The 13,727-nt window shown below is 37.3% G+C and overlaps 1 protein-coding gene and 1 pseudogene across 2 annotated transcripts; both read left to right on the plus strand.

Annotated features, from left to right (window-relative positions):
• The first annotated feature begins 2,979 nt into the window (after positions 1-2,979).
• On the plus strand, positions 2,980-4,498 carry LOC113568230 (trace amine-associated receptor 6-like; annotated as a pseudogene). Its single transcript, XR_014118684.1, has 2 exons — positions 2,980-3,108; positions 3,220-4,498. The product of XR_014118684.1 is annotated as a trace amine-associated receptor 6-like (transcript).
• A 5,600-nt stretch (positions 4,499-10,098) lies between these two features.
• On the plus strand, positions 10,099-11,713 carry LOC113568228 (trace amine-associated receptor 6-like). The gene has a single exon (XM_026996409.3). It carries the CDS (start codon positions 10,099-10,101, stop codon positions 11,077-11,079), a length of 981 nt encoding a protein of 326 aa, XP_026852210.3. The 3' UTR covers positions 11,080-11,713.
• Positions 11,714-13,727: the final 2,014 nt, after the last annotated feature.

The raw sequence follows: 13,727 nt of genomic DNA on the forward strand, positions 1-13,727 counted from the left end.
AAGTTCAGTGTGAGAGAAGCCTCTGTGAAATTTACAGCAAATAATCCACTCATCAACTTTTCAAATGTAGTCTGAGCATGTTTCATACCTAAAGCAATCACAGTGTATTGAAAAAAAAATCATCAGTTGTCACAAAGCAGCAATTGTTTCTGCTTGCTTTGTTAGATGGACTGGCCAATAACATTTTAAAGATCTAACTTTGACACATTGAGTGGAACCAACACTGTCAAAACAGTCATTATGTTAGGTAATGGAAAACAATCTGAATAGGTCATGACGATAATCTTGCAATAGCCAATACAAAATGCCTGTGTACATTTGTGACCTTTGAATATTTGAGGCTTTAGTGGGTCATTCCTTTTATATACATATCTGAGAGTAATAGGAAACCAGGCACATCAATTAAAATATATGTATTTCTCTTTTTTAAACTTCCAGCTGTACTCATACACTTGTAGTACACACAAAATAGGGTACACATAATATGGCAGTGGTTGTTTCGAAATTTTAAAAAATGACCAAAAAAATTACTATGCCGCCAACACTGTAAAACATTACTTTAATTTGTAAAGGATTACAAATAGAATGAATCTTCTAAAATTATCTTTGGCCTGTTGTGCCTGTACTTACTTTGTTCATGTGTGCTAAACTCCAGAACACATAGGCTAAATACTGGACATTACTGTGCTCACTCACAGTGCCTACACAAACAAGCAAAACAAAAATAGGAACATATTCACTTTTCATTGACCGTATACAGTTATTTTGCATTTCTCTTATTACAAAACCATCAACAAACTAGATTAAAATAAAATCACAAAATGGCTGCCTTACCGTTTGTCTTAAACAGATACAAATGTTAATGGAAGGCTAACCTGCTACACTGATGGAAATTTCCCCATGCACCAATACACACCTTTAGCTTACACCTCATCCACACACACATAAAATCATTCAGAATCCCTTAGTTACACGGTAAAACAAATCTTAAATCTTTACCGTGTTGGTAAATACATAATCCCAGGTTTTTCACCTTTTTCCTCACCACTCACAAAATGGCAGCTCACAGAATTAAAATTTTCATTGTTCTTATTTCTTAGTGTATATGTTAATCCCGCTTGTTATCATGATGCCACCACCTGCTGGTTTTAAAGCTACCACGACCTATTTGCACAACCACCTTTGTGTCAGCACAACTAGTAATCATCTGGTTACAGTACATTTGGAACAGAATACAAGGTGATCACCTGGGTCTACATCTAAATTGTTTTTTAGAAGATACGTCACCTCTTTCTACATGTGTACTCATTGCTTCATGGACACATCAATGTTGTGAGTAAGCGCATGTGTCTGGGTTGGTGTATCAGAGAATAAATCTCTATATTGTTCAATGACCTTTGCAATATCTTGATAATCATTGCTAATATACAATGAAACATTAGGCAGGTTTTCTAAAATCAGTATACAAGCACATACAGTTGGAGCACCAGAAAAAGGTAATCTACAGAAAGCTGGGAAGGAACTGCAACCAGAAGCATCACTACAATCCTTTCTTGACATGGCATACTCAAGGCTTTCATTTTTGATTGGGCATTCGAATGATGTAATGAGGGTCTTGTGTCTGTTTGATAAGGTCCATAAAATTTTGGTTACAAAGATGATCCATGTAGAGACAATAAAACTAAAATCTGGTCACTTGGCTGGAAAGAACTTGAAACGGCATGTTTATCTAAACATCTTTGTCTGAGAAGACTTCAAACATACTCTTAGCAACAATAAAACCATCAAGAAATATTTCTCTAGAATCACTCACATAATTAAGCAGATGCTTCAATGAAGGAACATCAGATGATAACCATCTATTTTTCAGTAATTTTAAATGACATCTTACAGTTGAACTGGACTGAAACCAAGTGACATCTGAAATGCCTCTCAGCACTCAGTACTATTGGAACTCCTTTGGTCCAATCGTGACCCCACTCAAAACAATACTATAAATCATTGACTTAAGTGTTTTGTGAAATTGCTCCAAAACACCATTGGATGGGATGAGTGATGGAATCTGGGCTTCCACTCGGGTCACAGACAGGTATGTCGCCAATCTGACAATATGGCAGCAATTGTGGCCTGTCCGACACTAAATACCAAAAGGTAGTGACAGCTGGCCAATAGAGGGTGCTAGTGTGCCACCCACCCTGGAGGAAATTGTTTGTTATTTTAGGGATTCTAACCTTCCTAACCTTAGGGATAGGAAGAACTTCTTTACCTGTTGGTCATTACCCAAAATAAAAGTTATGCTGTCAACTGGCAATTGTGAACATAATCTTAGCTCAATTTTCCCAGCAATTATGTCAGACAATAAATAAACTGAGTGCAAAGAGATATTAACATATGCCATTCCTATATCTCAAACTGCTGTAAAAACAAATGGTCTATGCCAGTATGATGCAGAACTGTCACAGTTTGTCCTCCATAATCTCTGATATTGATACAAAACCTTGTAAACAAGTGATTTTCTCTGAAGCCCTTTTCATAACTGCTATACTAACACACCTTTGGAGGAGAAACAGACTAGATTAGTGTTTGGGCTTCATCAAATATATTTATTTTTTGTGTTTTGTTTATTTCAAAATCCAGCAGTGGGAGATCAGGTGACTGAGTTTGCTACAATAAAAATATATGTTTGCATTTATTTAATATTTGGTAGTGTGTTTACGGCAAAGAAATACCTCAAAAAATACCTTTTATACAAAACATGATAGATGTCAAATGTACTTGAACTATGACACTGAATGTTAACTTTAACTGTAAACACTTCCACTCCCCTACTGGTCACCACTGTATTGACATTGTTGAATATTAAGTGAATGATGCTGTGTACATAGTGACCATTCACATGTTAGTGGGAGGATTCATACTTCAATATAAATACACAGTCTGCAGACAAATTGAAAGAAAAATAAATCAGTCCAGTTCTGCTGAACAGCATATTATGATCAGCTCCAACTGGTATATATGTAAATACCTAAAATGAATGTCATAGAGTATCAGCCAAACATGACAGTTGAGTACTGCTTTCCTGACAACAAGTCATCATGCACAAAGGAGGTCCGAACAGGCCCTGGACATATATTTTTGTTTAGTTTTCTGTCTTGTATATCTGTTTGCACTGTGTTTTTTAACTTGCTTGTAATCTTATCTATCTCTCACTTCAACCAGCTCCATACTCCTACCAATCTACTCATCCTCTCTCTGGCTGTGGCTGATCTTCTCGTGGGACTTGTTGTTATGCCTGTGAATATGATGCGACTAAGAGACACTTGTTGGTATCTTGGTGAAATGGCTTGTACATTTTTTCTAGTAATCAATTTTCTCTCAGTGTCCGCATCTATGTGTAATATGGTTTTCATTGCAGTCGATCGGTACATTGCTGTCAGTGACCCTCTGCTATATTCCACTAAAGTCACAGTTTGTAAAATGTCTTTATTCATAATTCTAGGCTGGTCTTTTTCTCTCTTGTATGTCCTCATCTATTTGTACTTTAATGACCATCTCCTTCAGTCTCAAATCTTGAGTAGATGCCACGGAGAGTGTATTTTAATCATAACATCTTCATGGGTCACCATTGATCTTGTGTTTTCATTTATATGCCCATGTTCAGTTATATTCATCTTATATTCAATCATTTTTTCTTTGGCAAGACGTCAAGCTAAAGCTGTCAGGTCTGTGTTGAATGCTACCTCAAACAGACACAGAGACAAAGTTTCTAAGTCTTCTAATTCTAAAGCAGCAAAAACACTGGGCATCGTTGTTTTTGTTTATCTTGCTCTCTGGATACCTTTTTATTTATGTTCTCTGACAGTTGAAAACATTCCATATTCATCACTTGTTTGGACTGTTCTTGCCTGGCTTATATTCATCAATTCTTCTCTCAATCCCCTAATATATGCTATATTTTATCCATGGTTTAGAGCATCAGCTAAGTACATTGTGACTTGTAGACTTTAATTTATCATCAACAGTTAGTTTATTTCCAGAGCATATTTAATTTTCAATTTTGTTCTCCTCAAAGGACTGAGACTGCATCAGATTAACTATGTGCCTGAGAAGATTTTTAAACTAGGATTTTAGAGAGGATTCAGTAGGATTCAGCTGGCAAAATGATCCAGAAAAGAATAAATAGCAAAAATTGGGAACTTGTGTATAAATAAAATAAATGAATTGTTTTTCCAAACTTTTGAAAAATGTTATACATTTAAACTTTTGATATTTATGTTTTCAATGTTTCAAAAATTAAAGAGATGAGTAAGATGAATGGACAGGTTTCTGTAAGTGTGTATTAATTAATGTATTTAAAGCAAATATCAGAAGTTATCAGGAGCTGCATACTTATTCCTTTTGTCAAACGTAGCTTATTCACATATATAAAACAAGTCCTGCTATAAAACAGTGTACACACTGTTATATGTATGCATGCAAGCTAAGTTTTAAAAAGCTATTTTACTTGCTGGTTTGCATTTTTTTTTCTCTGTCAGATAACAACTTGAACTTGAAGTAATTGCTATGGCTGGCATTTAGATACATAATATACATTAAATCCTCTCTAAATCCCTGAACATGCTTTATTTTATCAATGTTCCATAGAATTCCGTAAAATTTAGTATTCCTTATCTTTAAGACTGAATTTGTTTTCTGAACATTTTTAATTTCAGATTTATCCTGACACCTGAAAAGATGAGATCACTTCATAACATCTCTTGCTCTACAAAATCTCTTACTATTACAAAGCAGGCAAAGTCTGATGCTAGCCGAGAAGAGGTACGGGTTTTATTAGAATCCAGATCAGTATTCAGTGAACAAGCAATGAACAGAGCTAGAAAGATGAAGCCAGGGATAATCACAGTCATGAAGTTAAACAGGCCAGGACGTAAACCAGAAGGCAAACAAAAACAGAACAGAAATCCCATGTAGAGAGCCATACGTGATCTCCAGGCTGGTATTCTGGGGTCTCTCCTCTGTATCAATGTGCTAGTTCCTTATAGCATTCCTTGGAGGATGATATCCTCACATCAAACTTATGGCAACCCCAATGAGTTCAAAAAAGGTGGACCAGACTCGTGAAGTGAACTGAGGTCCTCGATCAGACAGGATGTCTTCAGGGATGTCAAAAAATGTGGAACACCTGATTGAACAGTGCCTCTGCGGTTTCAAAGGCAGTAGGTCCAGGCAATGCAATGAATCTCACCCCATGCGAAAATTGATCTGCTACAGTCAGAATTGTAATATTTCCATTAGAGCAGGGTAGGTCAGTAATAAAATGCACAGCTGGGAGTGACCAAGGCCTTTCAGGTATGGGTAGCAGCACAAATTTACCTGCAGTTAGGGTCTTGAGGGTATTACTTGGACTGCACACTGAGCAGGAGGCAACATACGTGTTATTTCTCACCAATAACAACTAACAAGGAGTTGTACGGGTTTCACTGGGATGACCTGTAGTGAGGGAAGAATAAGCCCAGGTTAATTGTCAATCTCGGCATGATACTGGTATGTACAGTTTTCCCACAGGACATTCAGCAGGTATTACTGTTTCTTTTGTTGCTTGCTTGATTTCCTCGTCAATCTCCCATCTTATAGACACTACGTAGGAAGGATGGTTTCCTAAGTGATCTTCCTCCATCTTCTCTAGGTGAAAGCAGAACAGGGCATACACTTTTGTATTGCGGGAACCTAGTGATACAGGATCTTGAATTGAAATCAAAAGAATAATGATCAACAGGCTTGTCAAGGATTTAATCGTTTGGCAGTGTGCATATACTCCAAATCGCAGTGGTCGGTAAGGGATGGTTGGCCCCTTCCAACCAGTGCCTCCATTCCTCAAATGCCAATTTTCCTGCTATGGTTAACTACTTATCCTAAAAATGTCATAGAGGTGAGATGGACTTCATATTTTTCACCTTTAACATACAGTCTGCTGTCCAGAAGAGTCTTGAGTATTGAGCATGGGTTTCTCAATCCGGAGAGTAGATTAGGAGGTCGTTGATGTATGCCATACGTATTTTCCAATGAACTCATGAAGGCCATCATTAATGAAGGCTTGAAAGACTGAAGGTGCTACACTGAGGCCATAAGGAATAAACTTGTACTCATAGTGACCCCTGGTGGTCATGAATGCGGTTTTCCACTCATCGCCTTTTTTTATGCAAACCAGATTGCACGCACTATGAAGGTCTAACTTAGTGAAATATTTGGCCTCTCTTAAGTGCTACTCGGATGAGTGGTAAAGGGTAAGCATACATCTTAGATATTTGGTTGAGCTTGTGGTAATCTATGCGTGGGCGGAGACTGCCGTCCTTCTTCTTTACAAAAAAGAAGCTTGATGCCATAGGGGAAGTGGAAGGCTGAATGAATCACTGTCTCAATGCTTCTTTAATGTGGTTTCTATGGCTCCCTCTTCCTCTTGGGTGAGGAGATATATGCATGCTTTGGAGCTAAAGTGGAGCACGCTAAAGTGGCTCCTTCAAGAAGTTTGATGGCACAATCATATGAATCGTGAGGGGGTAGCAAGGTGACTCTTTTTTACTGAATACTGCAGCAAGACCTTGATATTCACTTGGAACGGATCAGACATAGTCACTGGATGGGCTCTCTGTAGTGGTGAAACACAGGTTGATTGTGGGAAATTATAAACTATTCTAGTAACAGTGTGAAGAACCATGAAAGATCTCTTTTTGTGATCATGAAATACTGAGGTTGTGTTGCTCTAACCATGACAGGCCTAGAATAACCAGGAAGGATGCTTCAATAAGCAGATATGACATAAGTTCAGAATGAAGCACACTGGTAGGGGGTATGATGGGTTTAGTGCAAAGTGTCATGGACACAGCTCCTACTGGAGCCCCATCTAGTTCAGCCAGGTGAAGGGTCAACAGGAAAGTCCAGTTCTTGTATCAGACGGGTGTGTATGAAATTACCCTTTGCTCCAGAATCAATTAGGGCTGTGAACATAGAGAACAGACAATGAGAACTAACCCAGACAGGTATCGTGAATGATTTAGAGACCAATCCCTTTGTGGGTAAGCTCACTACTTTAGAGTGTAGCTTGGAATCGTGTGTTCTCGAGGAGTCGGGGTAGCAAACCTGTTGGGTCTGATACAGCATTCCCTGAGTACATGTCCAGAAGACCCACAATATAGGCATAGGCCCTCCTGGAAGCATTGTCTCCTTTCCTCTGCAGTGAGATGAGAGGAAACACACGGCATTGGTTCTGCGATATTCTCCCATTGGTACACCAATCTTGTTCCAGGAGTAGGGTAAGTGAGATAGGTATGGCTTGTTCTATGCAGACTCCGTTCTTGGAGGAAATGGTCTAAATGGATGGCCAGATGAATAAGTTGATCGAGATTAAGCTCATCATCCCTGCAGGCTAATTCATGCAGAACCTCTGACTTCAAACCATTATCCCATGTCATTCCAGCCACTACCAGCAGCAAAAGCATACTTCAACATGGAGCGAGTGCCTTGACGAAGCTTATTGAGCATCACTCCACAGGCTCTCCCCTTGTGAGGGTGATCAAACATAGCCTTGAACTGAATGAGAAATTCCTTGTAAGACAACACCTGTATGTTTACCCAAATGGCTGTAGCCCAATCCAGTGCTGTCTTTGTAAAATGTGAGGTGAGGAATGCTATTTTAGCTTGGATAGAACAGGGAGGGATGCTGCTAATATACAGAATGCATTTTAGCAAAAAACTCTTGACACTTGTTTGGGGAGCCATCATATTTGTTACGTTTATTTACAGGTACCACAGGGTGAGTACCAATAGGAGGGGTAGTAGATGCTGGGCACTCTAATTTACAAAGTGTTATCCCCGTATAGGGGCCAAGTGAAGACTGCATGTCCACAGGACAGCCAGACCAAGGGATGCTCAGCGACCACTGCACCCCCTAAAAAATTAATCCAAGGAAGCCCCCCTATGTGGAGTCCACAGTGATGAGAATGTCAGGTGGCAATGGGGCAAGGGAAGCTGGGACCACATACAGTGGGGCAGGATGGCAAAGAGCAGGACAGTTGTGAATGGGATGATCGTAAGAGGGGAAAAGTCAGTTTTCCAACCCAAGATATGTCATGGCTACTAGTCTAAGCCTTAGAGGCCATAACATAAAGGAAAACTGAACCACTGAGTGGAATAAATGTAAAAACGTACTGAGAAAAATGGCAGTGTGGTGAAGAATAAAAAGAAAATAAGGCATAAATATGTCTCAGATGTAGCCCCTCCCTCAAAGAAAGAAAATAATCTGAGAATGAACCTTTTTACTAAGCTAAAGAGTATCAATGAGTACATCCTTGGACCCATATTTATGTGGGATTCCAGGTTGGTGTCTCTGAAATGGCAGTGCCCATCACATTGACCTCTAGATTGAGTTGTGCATTCAGTTTAAAAATGTAAGAGGGTTATGGTTTTGAGTTTGGAACTAACATATACTTCAAAATAGTGTAGGGCCAACAGCAGTGCTAATGTTTGTTTCTCTGTGCTTGAAAAGTTAATTTGGTATTTTTTGAATTTCCTTCATGGTAAATCCCGATGTTTTCCTCCTGCAAGAAGATCATGTTGATTCCCTGCTAATTCCCTGCTAATAGCATCAACGTCCAGTGTAGAAGTGTAATTGAAACATTTGCTGACACTGACATTCTATGGACCAAAGAAAAGGACAAGATACATGGAGTAAATTAGTGAAGAGAAACAAAACAAAACCCTCTATGCCTAAGAAGCATTGAAACTCATACTTAGTTGTAAGAGGAGAAAACAAGAAATTGCCTCGATTTCTGCCTCTAATGCTCAAACACAATTTGGGAATTATTTTCCCAAATACATAATTTGGGAATTCATAATCAAGGCCTTTTCAATATATATATATATATATATATATATATATATATATATATATATATATATATATATATAGAGCTAGGTTCAACATGAGATAAACTTTTGTGAAACGTATAAAAATAAAATGTCTAAACGCTCCGACAATAAGATAAGATCTAACTTGAATAAGATAAGATCTAACAAGGTCACATAGTGACCAGAGACATCATACAATCAATACAGTCATATGAGGCAGTGGAAAATAATTTAAATGGGTCACCTTGTCAATCTTGTGATGCAGTAATGCAACACTTTCAGACCTTCCAAGTTCCTTCCAAGTATGCCTCTAGTGGCTTACAGCATATTTTCACTTACACTTTCCAAATAATACATGAGAATTTTAATGAAATTTAAATTTTTTCAGTACCGAAGTGTATACAATACATAATAATAGGATAATTTTATTGTGATATTTTTTGGGGTTTTTTAGTACCAAAGTGTATACAATAAACATTAACTCAAGTACAAGTGGGGTGGTAATTTTGTCTGAGGAGGAACTTGTTAACCTAGCATATGTTAATGTAGTTTATGTGACAGATAAAGAGAATACTGAGGTTGAGAAATGGGTGTTATTATCTTGCTGGTATATATCGTTTTTTTCCTAATAACATCTGGGTTAACATTAAATCTGATTAAGCTGAGTGATCTGAAATGCAGAAATTATGAATGATTTTCACTGAAGCCTTTTGTAGAACTGCTATAATACGACACATTTAAAGGTGAAATAAACTAGAATAGTTCTCCCTCTTTCGGCTTCATCAAATGTAGTTTTTTTTTGCAGCAGCAGCAGCAGTTGGAGATCAGATGACTGGGTTTGTCATAATAAAAACATTATATGTATGCATTTATCAAATCTTCAGTAATGTGTTAAACAAAAATGAATACATCAAAAAACACCTTCTGTGCAAAATGTGATAGATTGTAAATTGTATTTGAACTATTACACTGACTTTAAATATAAACAGCTCCACTCCCTTACTGGTCACCACTGTAGTGGCAATGATGAATATTAAGTGAATGATGCTGGGTACAAAGTGACCATTCACCTGTTAGTAGGAGGATTTATACTTCAATATAAATACACAATCTGCAAAGACAAATTTATCAGTCCAGCACTGCAGAACAGCATATTATGATCAGCTTCAACTCGTATATCTGTAAATACTTAAAATGAATATCACAGAGTATCAGCAAAACATGACAGTTCAGTACTGCTTTCCTGATAACAACTCATGCAGAAAGGAGGTTCGAACAGGCCCTGGAAATCTATTTTTGTTTAGTTTTCTGTCTTGTATCTCTGTATGCACTGTATTTTTGAACTTATTTGTCATCTTATCTATCTCTCACTTCAAGCAGCTCCATACTCCTACCAACCTACTCATCCTCTCTCTCGCTGTGGCCGATCTTCTCATGGGACTTGTTGTTATGCCTGTGAATACGATGCAACTAAGAGACAGCTGTTGGTATCTTGGTAAAATGGCATGTATCATTTTTCTAGTAATCAATTGTATCTCAGCTTCAGCATCTGTGTGTAATATGGTTTTCATTGCAGTGGATAGGTACATTGCAGTCAGTGACCCTCTGCTATATTCCACTAAAGTCACAGTTTGTAAAATGTCTTTATGCATAATTCTAGGCTGGTATTTTTCTCTTTTGTATGTCCTCATCTATTTGTACTTTAATGACCATCTCCTTCCATCTCAGATCTTGAGCAGATGCCATGGAGAGTGCATTTTAATCTTAAAATCTTCATGGGTGACCATTGATCTTGTGATTTCATTTCTATGTCCATGTTCAGTTATACTCACCTTGTATTCAATCATTTTTACTTTGGCAAGACATCAAGCTAAAGCTGTGAGATCTATGTTGAATGCTACCTCAAACAGACACAGAGCCAAAGTTTTTAAGTCTTCTAATTCTAAAGCAGCAAAAACACTGGGCATCGTTGTTTGTGTTTATCTTGCTCTCTGGATACCTTTCTATTTATGTTCTCTGTCACTTGAAAACTTTCCATATTTGTCAATTGTGTGGAGTGTTCTTGCCTGGCTTATATTCATCAATTCTTCTGTCAACCCCCTAATATATGCTATATTTTACCCATGGTTTAGAGCATCAGCTAAGTATTTTTTAACTTGTACACGATTTAACTGATCATTTTCAATAGTCAGTTTGTTTCCAGAACTTATTTAATTTCCAACTTTATTCTCCTCAAAAGATTGAATCCGCTTCGTGTTACTTAAATTACAAAAACTGAAGATATGAGTATAATGAATGGATGGGTTTTTGTAAGTGTGTATTAACCTTTTTTTTTCAAATCTTATTCTAACTCTGAACATGAATTAATATATCTAAAGCACATATCAGGAGCTAGGATATTTGTTTGAAGTGTGTACATACTATTTAATATGTTTGCATGTAAGCTAAGTTGAAAAATGTCTTTTACATGCTGGATCCCATATTTTTATTACCCTGAGAGATGACCATGTTTCATGTCATTTTGTTTCTTTTTACATGTGTTGTTTTTGTCTAATTTTATTGTTCTGGAAATAGAGCGGTTTATTTTTGATATTTTGACCCATCACCAGTTGACAACACATGACAATTATTTTGACAAAAAATATAATAAACCTATTAAAATATATAGATAAAGAAATAGCACATCGTTGTTTAACCAATACAATAGACTTATGCTGTCATCTTATCTATATGACATTGAGTGAGATGAAGAATGATGCAAGGGTAGTGATGAGTGATATTTATTTTGGGCAAATCCATGACTGACAACAATTACACAGTCCAAGGTCAAGAGCAAGTCAGTTGACAGAGCAGCCAGTGGATCCAGAGGTATAGCATCACCATCTCTGGCACATCGCACGGCAACACTCTACTGGGAGCAGCGTGTTGCCACACCCTCTTAGGAGCAGGTCTAATTGGTGCCAGTGGCAGGGCATCAGATCAAAGGAAGCAACCCCCCCCCCCAAAAAAAAAAAAAGAGGCAGAGGCAGCCAGGATGGAATACAGCAGGGCAGTAGTGGCAGGGACAATGGTAATGGGGGCAGAGGTGGCCAGTGTTACAACCCCAGCTATGTCATGGCTACTGCTCTAAGCATCCGAGGCCATAACATAAAGGAAACCTCAACCATTGAATGGAATAAATGTAAAAAGTTGTACTGAGAAAAATGGCAGTGTGGTGATTAATGAAGAGAAAACAAGGCACAATTATGTCTTGGACAAATTACCCTCACTTCATAAAGAAACAGTGAGAATTAACTTCTTTACTAAGCTAAACTTGAGAAAGCATATCAGCCAGCATATTCTTGGATCCGCGTTTATATCAGATGTCATGTTGGTACATCTAAACCAGCAGTGCCATCAGGGTGCATTGAGCACTGGTTGGAATTGAACATATGGTTTGGTTTAAAAATGTAGAGAGGGTTTTGCTCTCTTGCATTGTACATAAGGTTATAAAATGTAAGAGGGCTGTGCTCTCGACTCCGTTAGCTAAATCAGCTATGAGTATGAGTCATCATAAGTTTGCTCTTTACAACAACCGCTCTATCAGCAACAAAGCTCCTCTGATTAATGCCTTTATTATGGACCATAAACTGGATTATTTGCGTCCTACAGAAACCTGGCAGGCATAGAATGATTTTATACAGTTAAATGCAGCAGTCCCATCTGGAATTGTTTACATTTGGAGGTGGACTCATGCTGATTTATCATGAGAGTATACATTTAATGACACTCTCTTTACCTGGCCAGTCATCCTTCGAACTCCTGCCTGTTAAACTCTTTGGATCTACACCTACCATTATTGTGGTTTTGTACAGATCACCCAGATCATCTATTACTGTTGCTAATGGACTCCAAACAGATTTAACCAATATCGATACAATGTCTTCCAATATTTTTTCAATGGGAGATTTTAATGTTCATTGTAGCAACACTGACAATGTTTACTAAAGATTTTAAAGCAATGTTAGACTGTTTTAATCCAACATAAAAATGTTATTTAATGCCGACTTACTGTATGTTAAATCAAAGGTGCACTCTATGATGTAATACCGCAATATTTGACATGTTAATCCTGAGGATCTCAACAGGATCTCAAACTCTATTCCTATCCCTGTTGCTTCACTTTTGGATTTAGTAGACTATTACAATAATAGTTTATCTTCTGCACTTGATATCCTAGCAACTCCAAAAACATGGGTTGTTTGATTTGTCCATGCTGCTCTTTGGTACACACCAAGATTGCATTGAGGCATTAGAAGATATACACCAAGACCAGACTTGCTGTTCATAATCAAATGTATTTTGATCATATACTTTATAACAAAAATATTATTTCTGTACAAAAACATCTTAATATGTACACATTATCATTAATGGTAAATGGAATAGTAAGACTCTTTTCTAGGTTTACTCAAACCATCTGAAGCAAATTTAAATTCTAACCTCTTTAATTAACAATGTTCAATGTTTTTTTTTAAAGGTTTTTCAACTCCAAAATTAGAACAATTCCTGTGCAGTTGGCTCTTCATAAAACGTTTGCCTTCAATTATTTCTTTCAGAAATTTAATTACTAATTATCCTCTGACCATTAGTATAGTTCCCTTCCCTTTTCACTGAAAGTTGCTATAATTAGATAAATTCTAAAATTGGATTTTTTTTTAAATCCAAAACATAGTAGAGAAACAGCTACAGTTAAGGTCACCAATGATCTTCTCTGTGCAGCTGATTCAGGTTTGCTTTCTATTTTAATTTTACTTGAACCTAGTGTAGCCCATGATACAATA

This window comes from Electrophorus electricus, chromosome 19, assembly GCF_041902795.1.
Source record: "Electrophorus electricus isolate QZ-2024a chromosome 19, ASM4190279v1, whole genome shotgun sequence".
Classification (NCBI taxonomy): Eukaryota; Metazoa; Chordata; class Actinopteri; order Gymnotiformes; family Gymnotidae; genus Electrophorus; species Electrophorus electricus.

Coding starts and splice junctions, on each gene's coding strand:
- LOC113568228 (XM_026996409.3), top strand. CDS start 10,099: ATGAATATCACAGAGTATCAGCAAAACATGACAGTTCAGTACTGCTTT.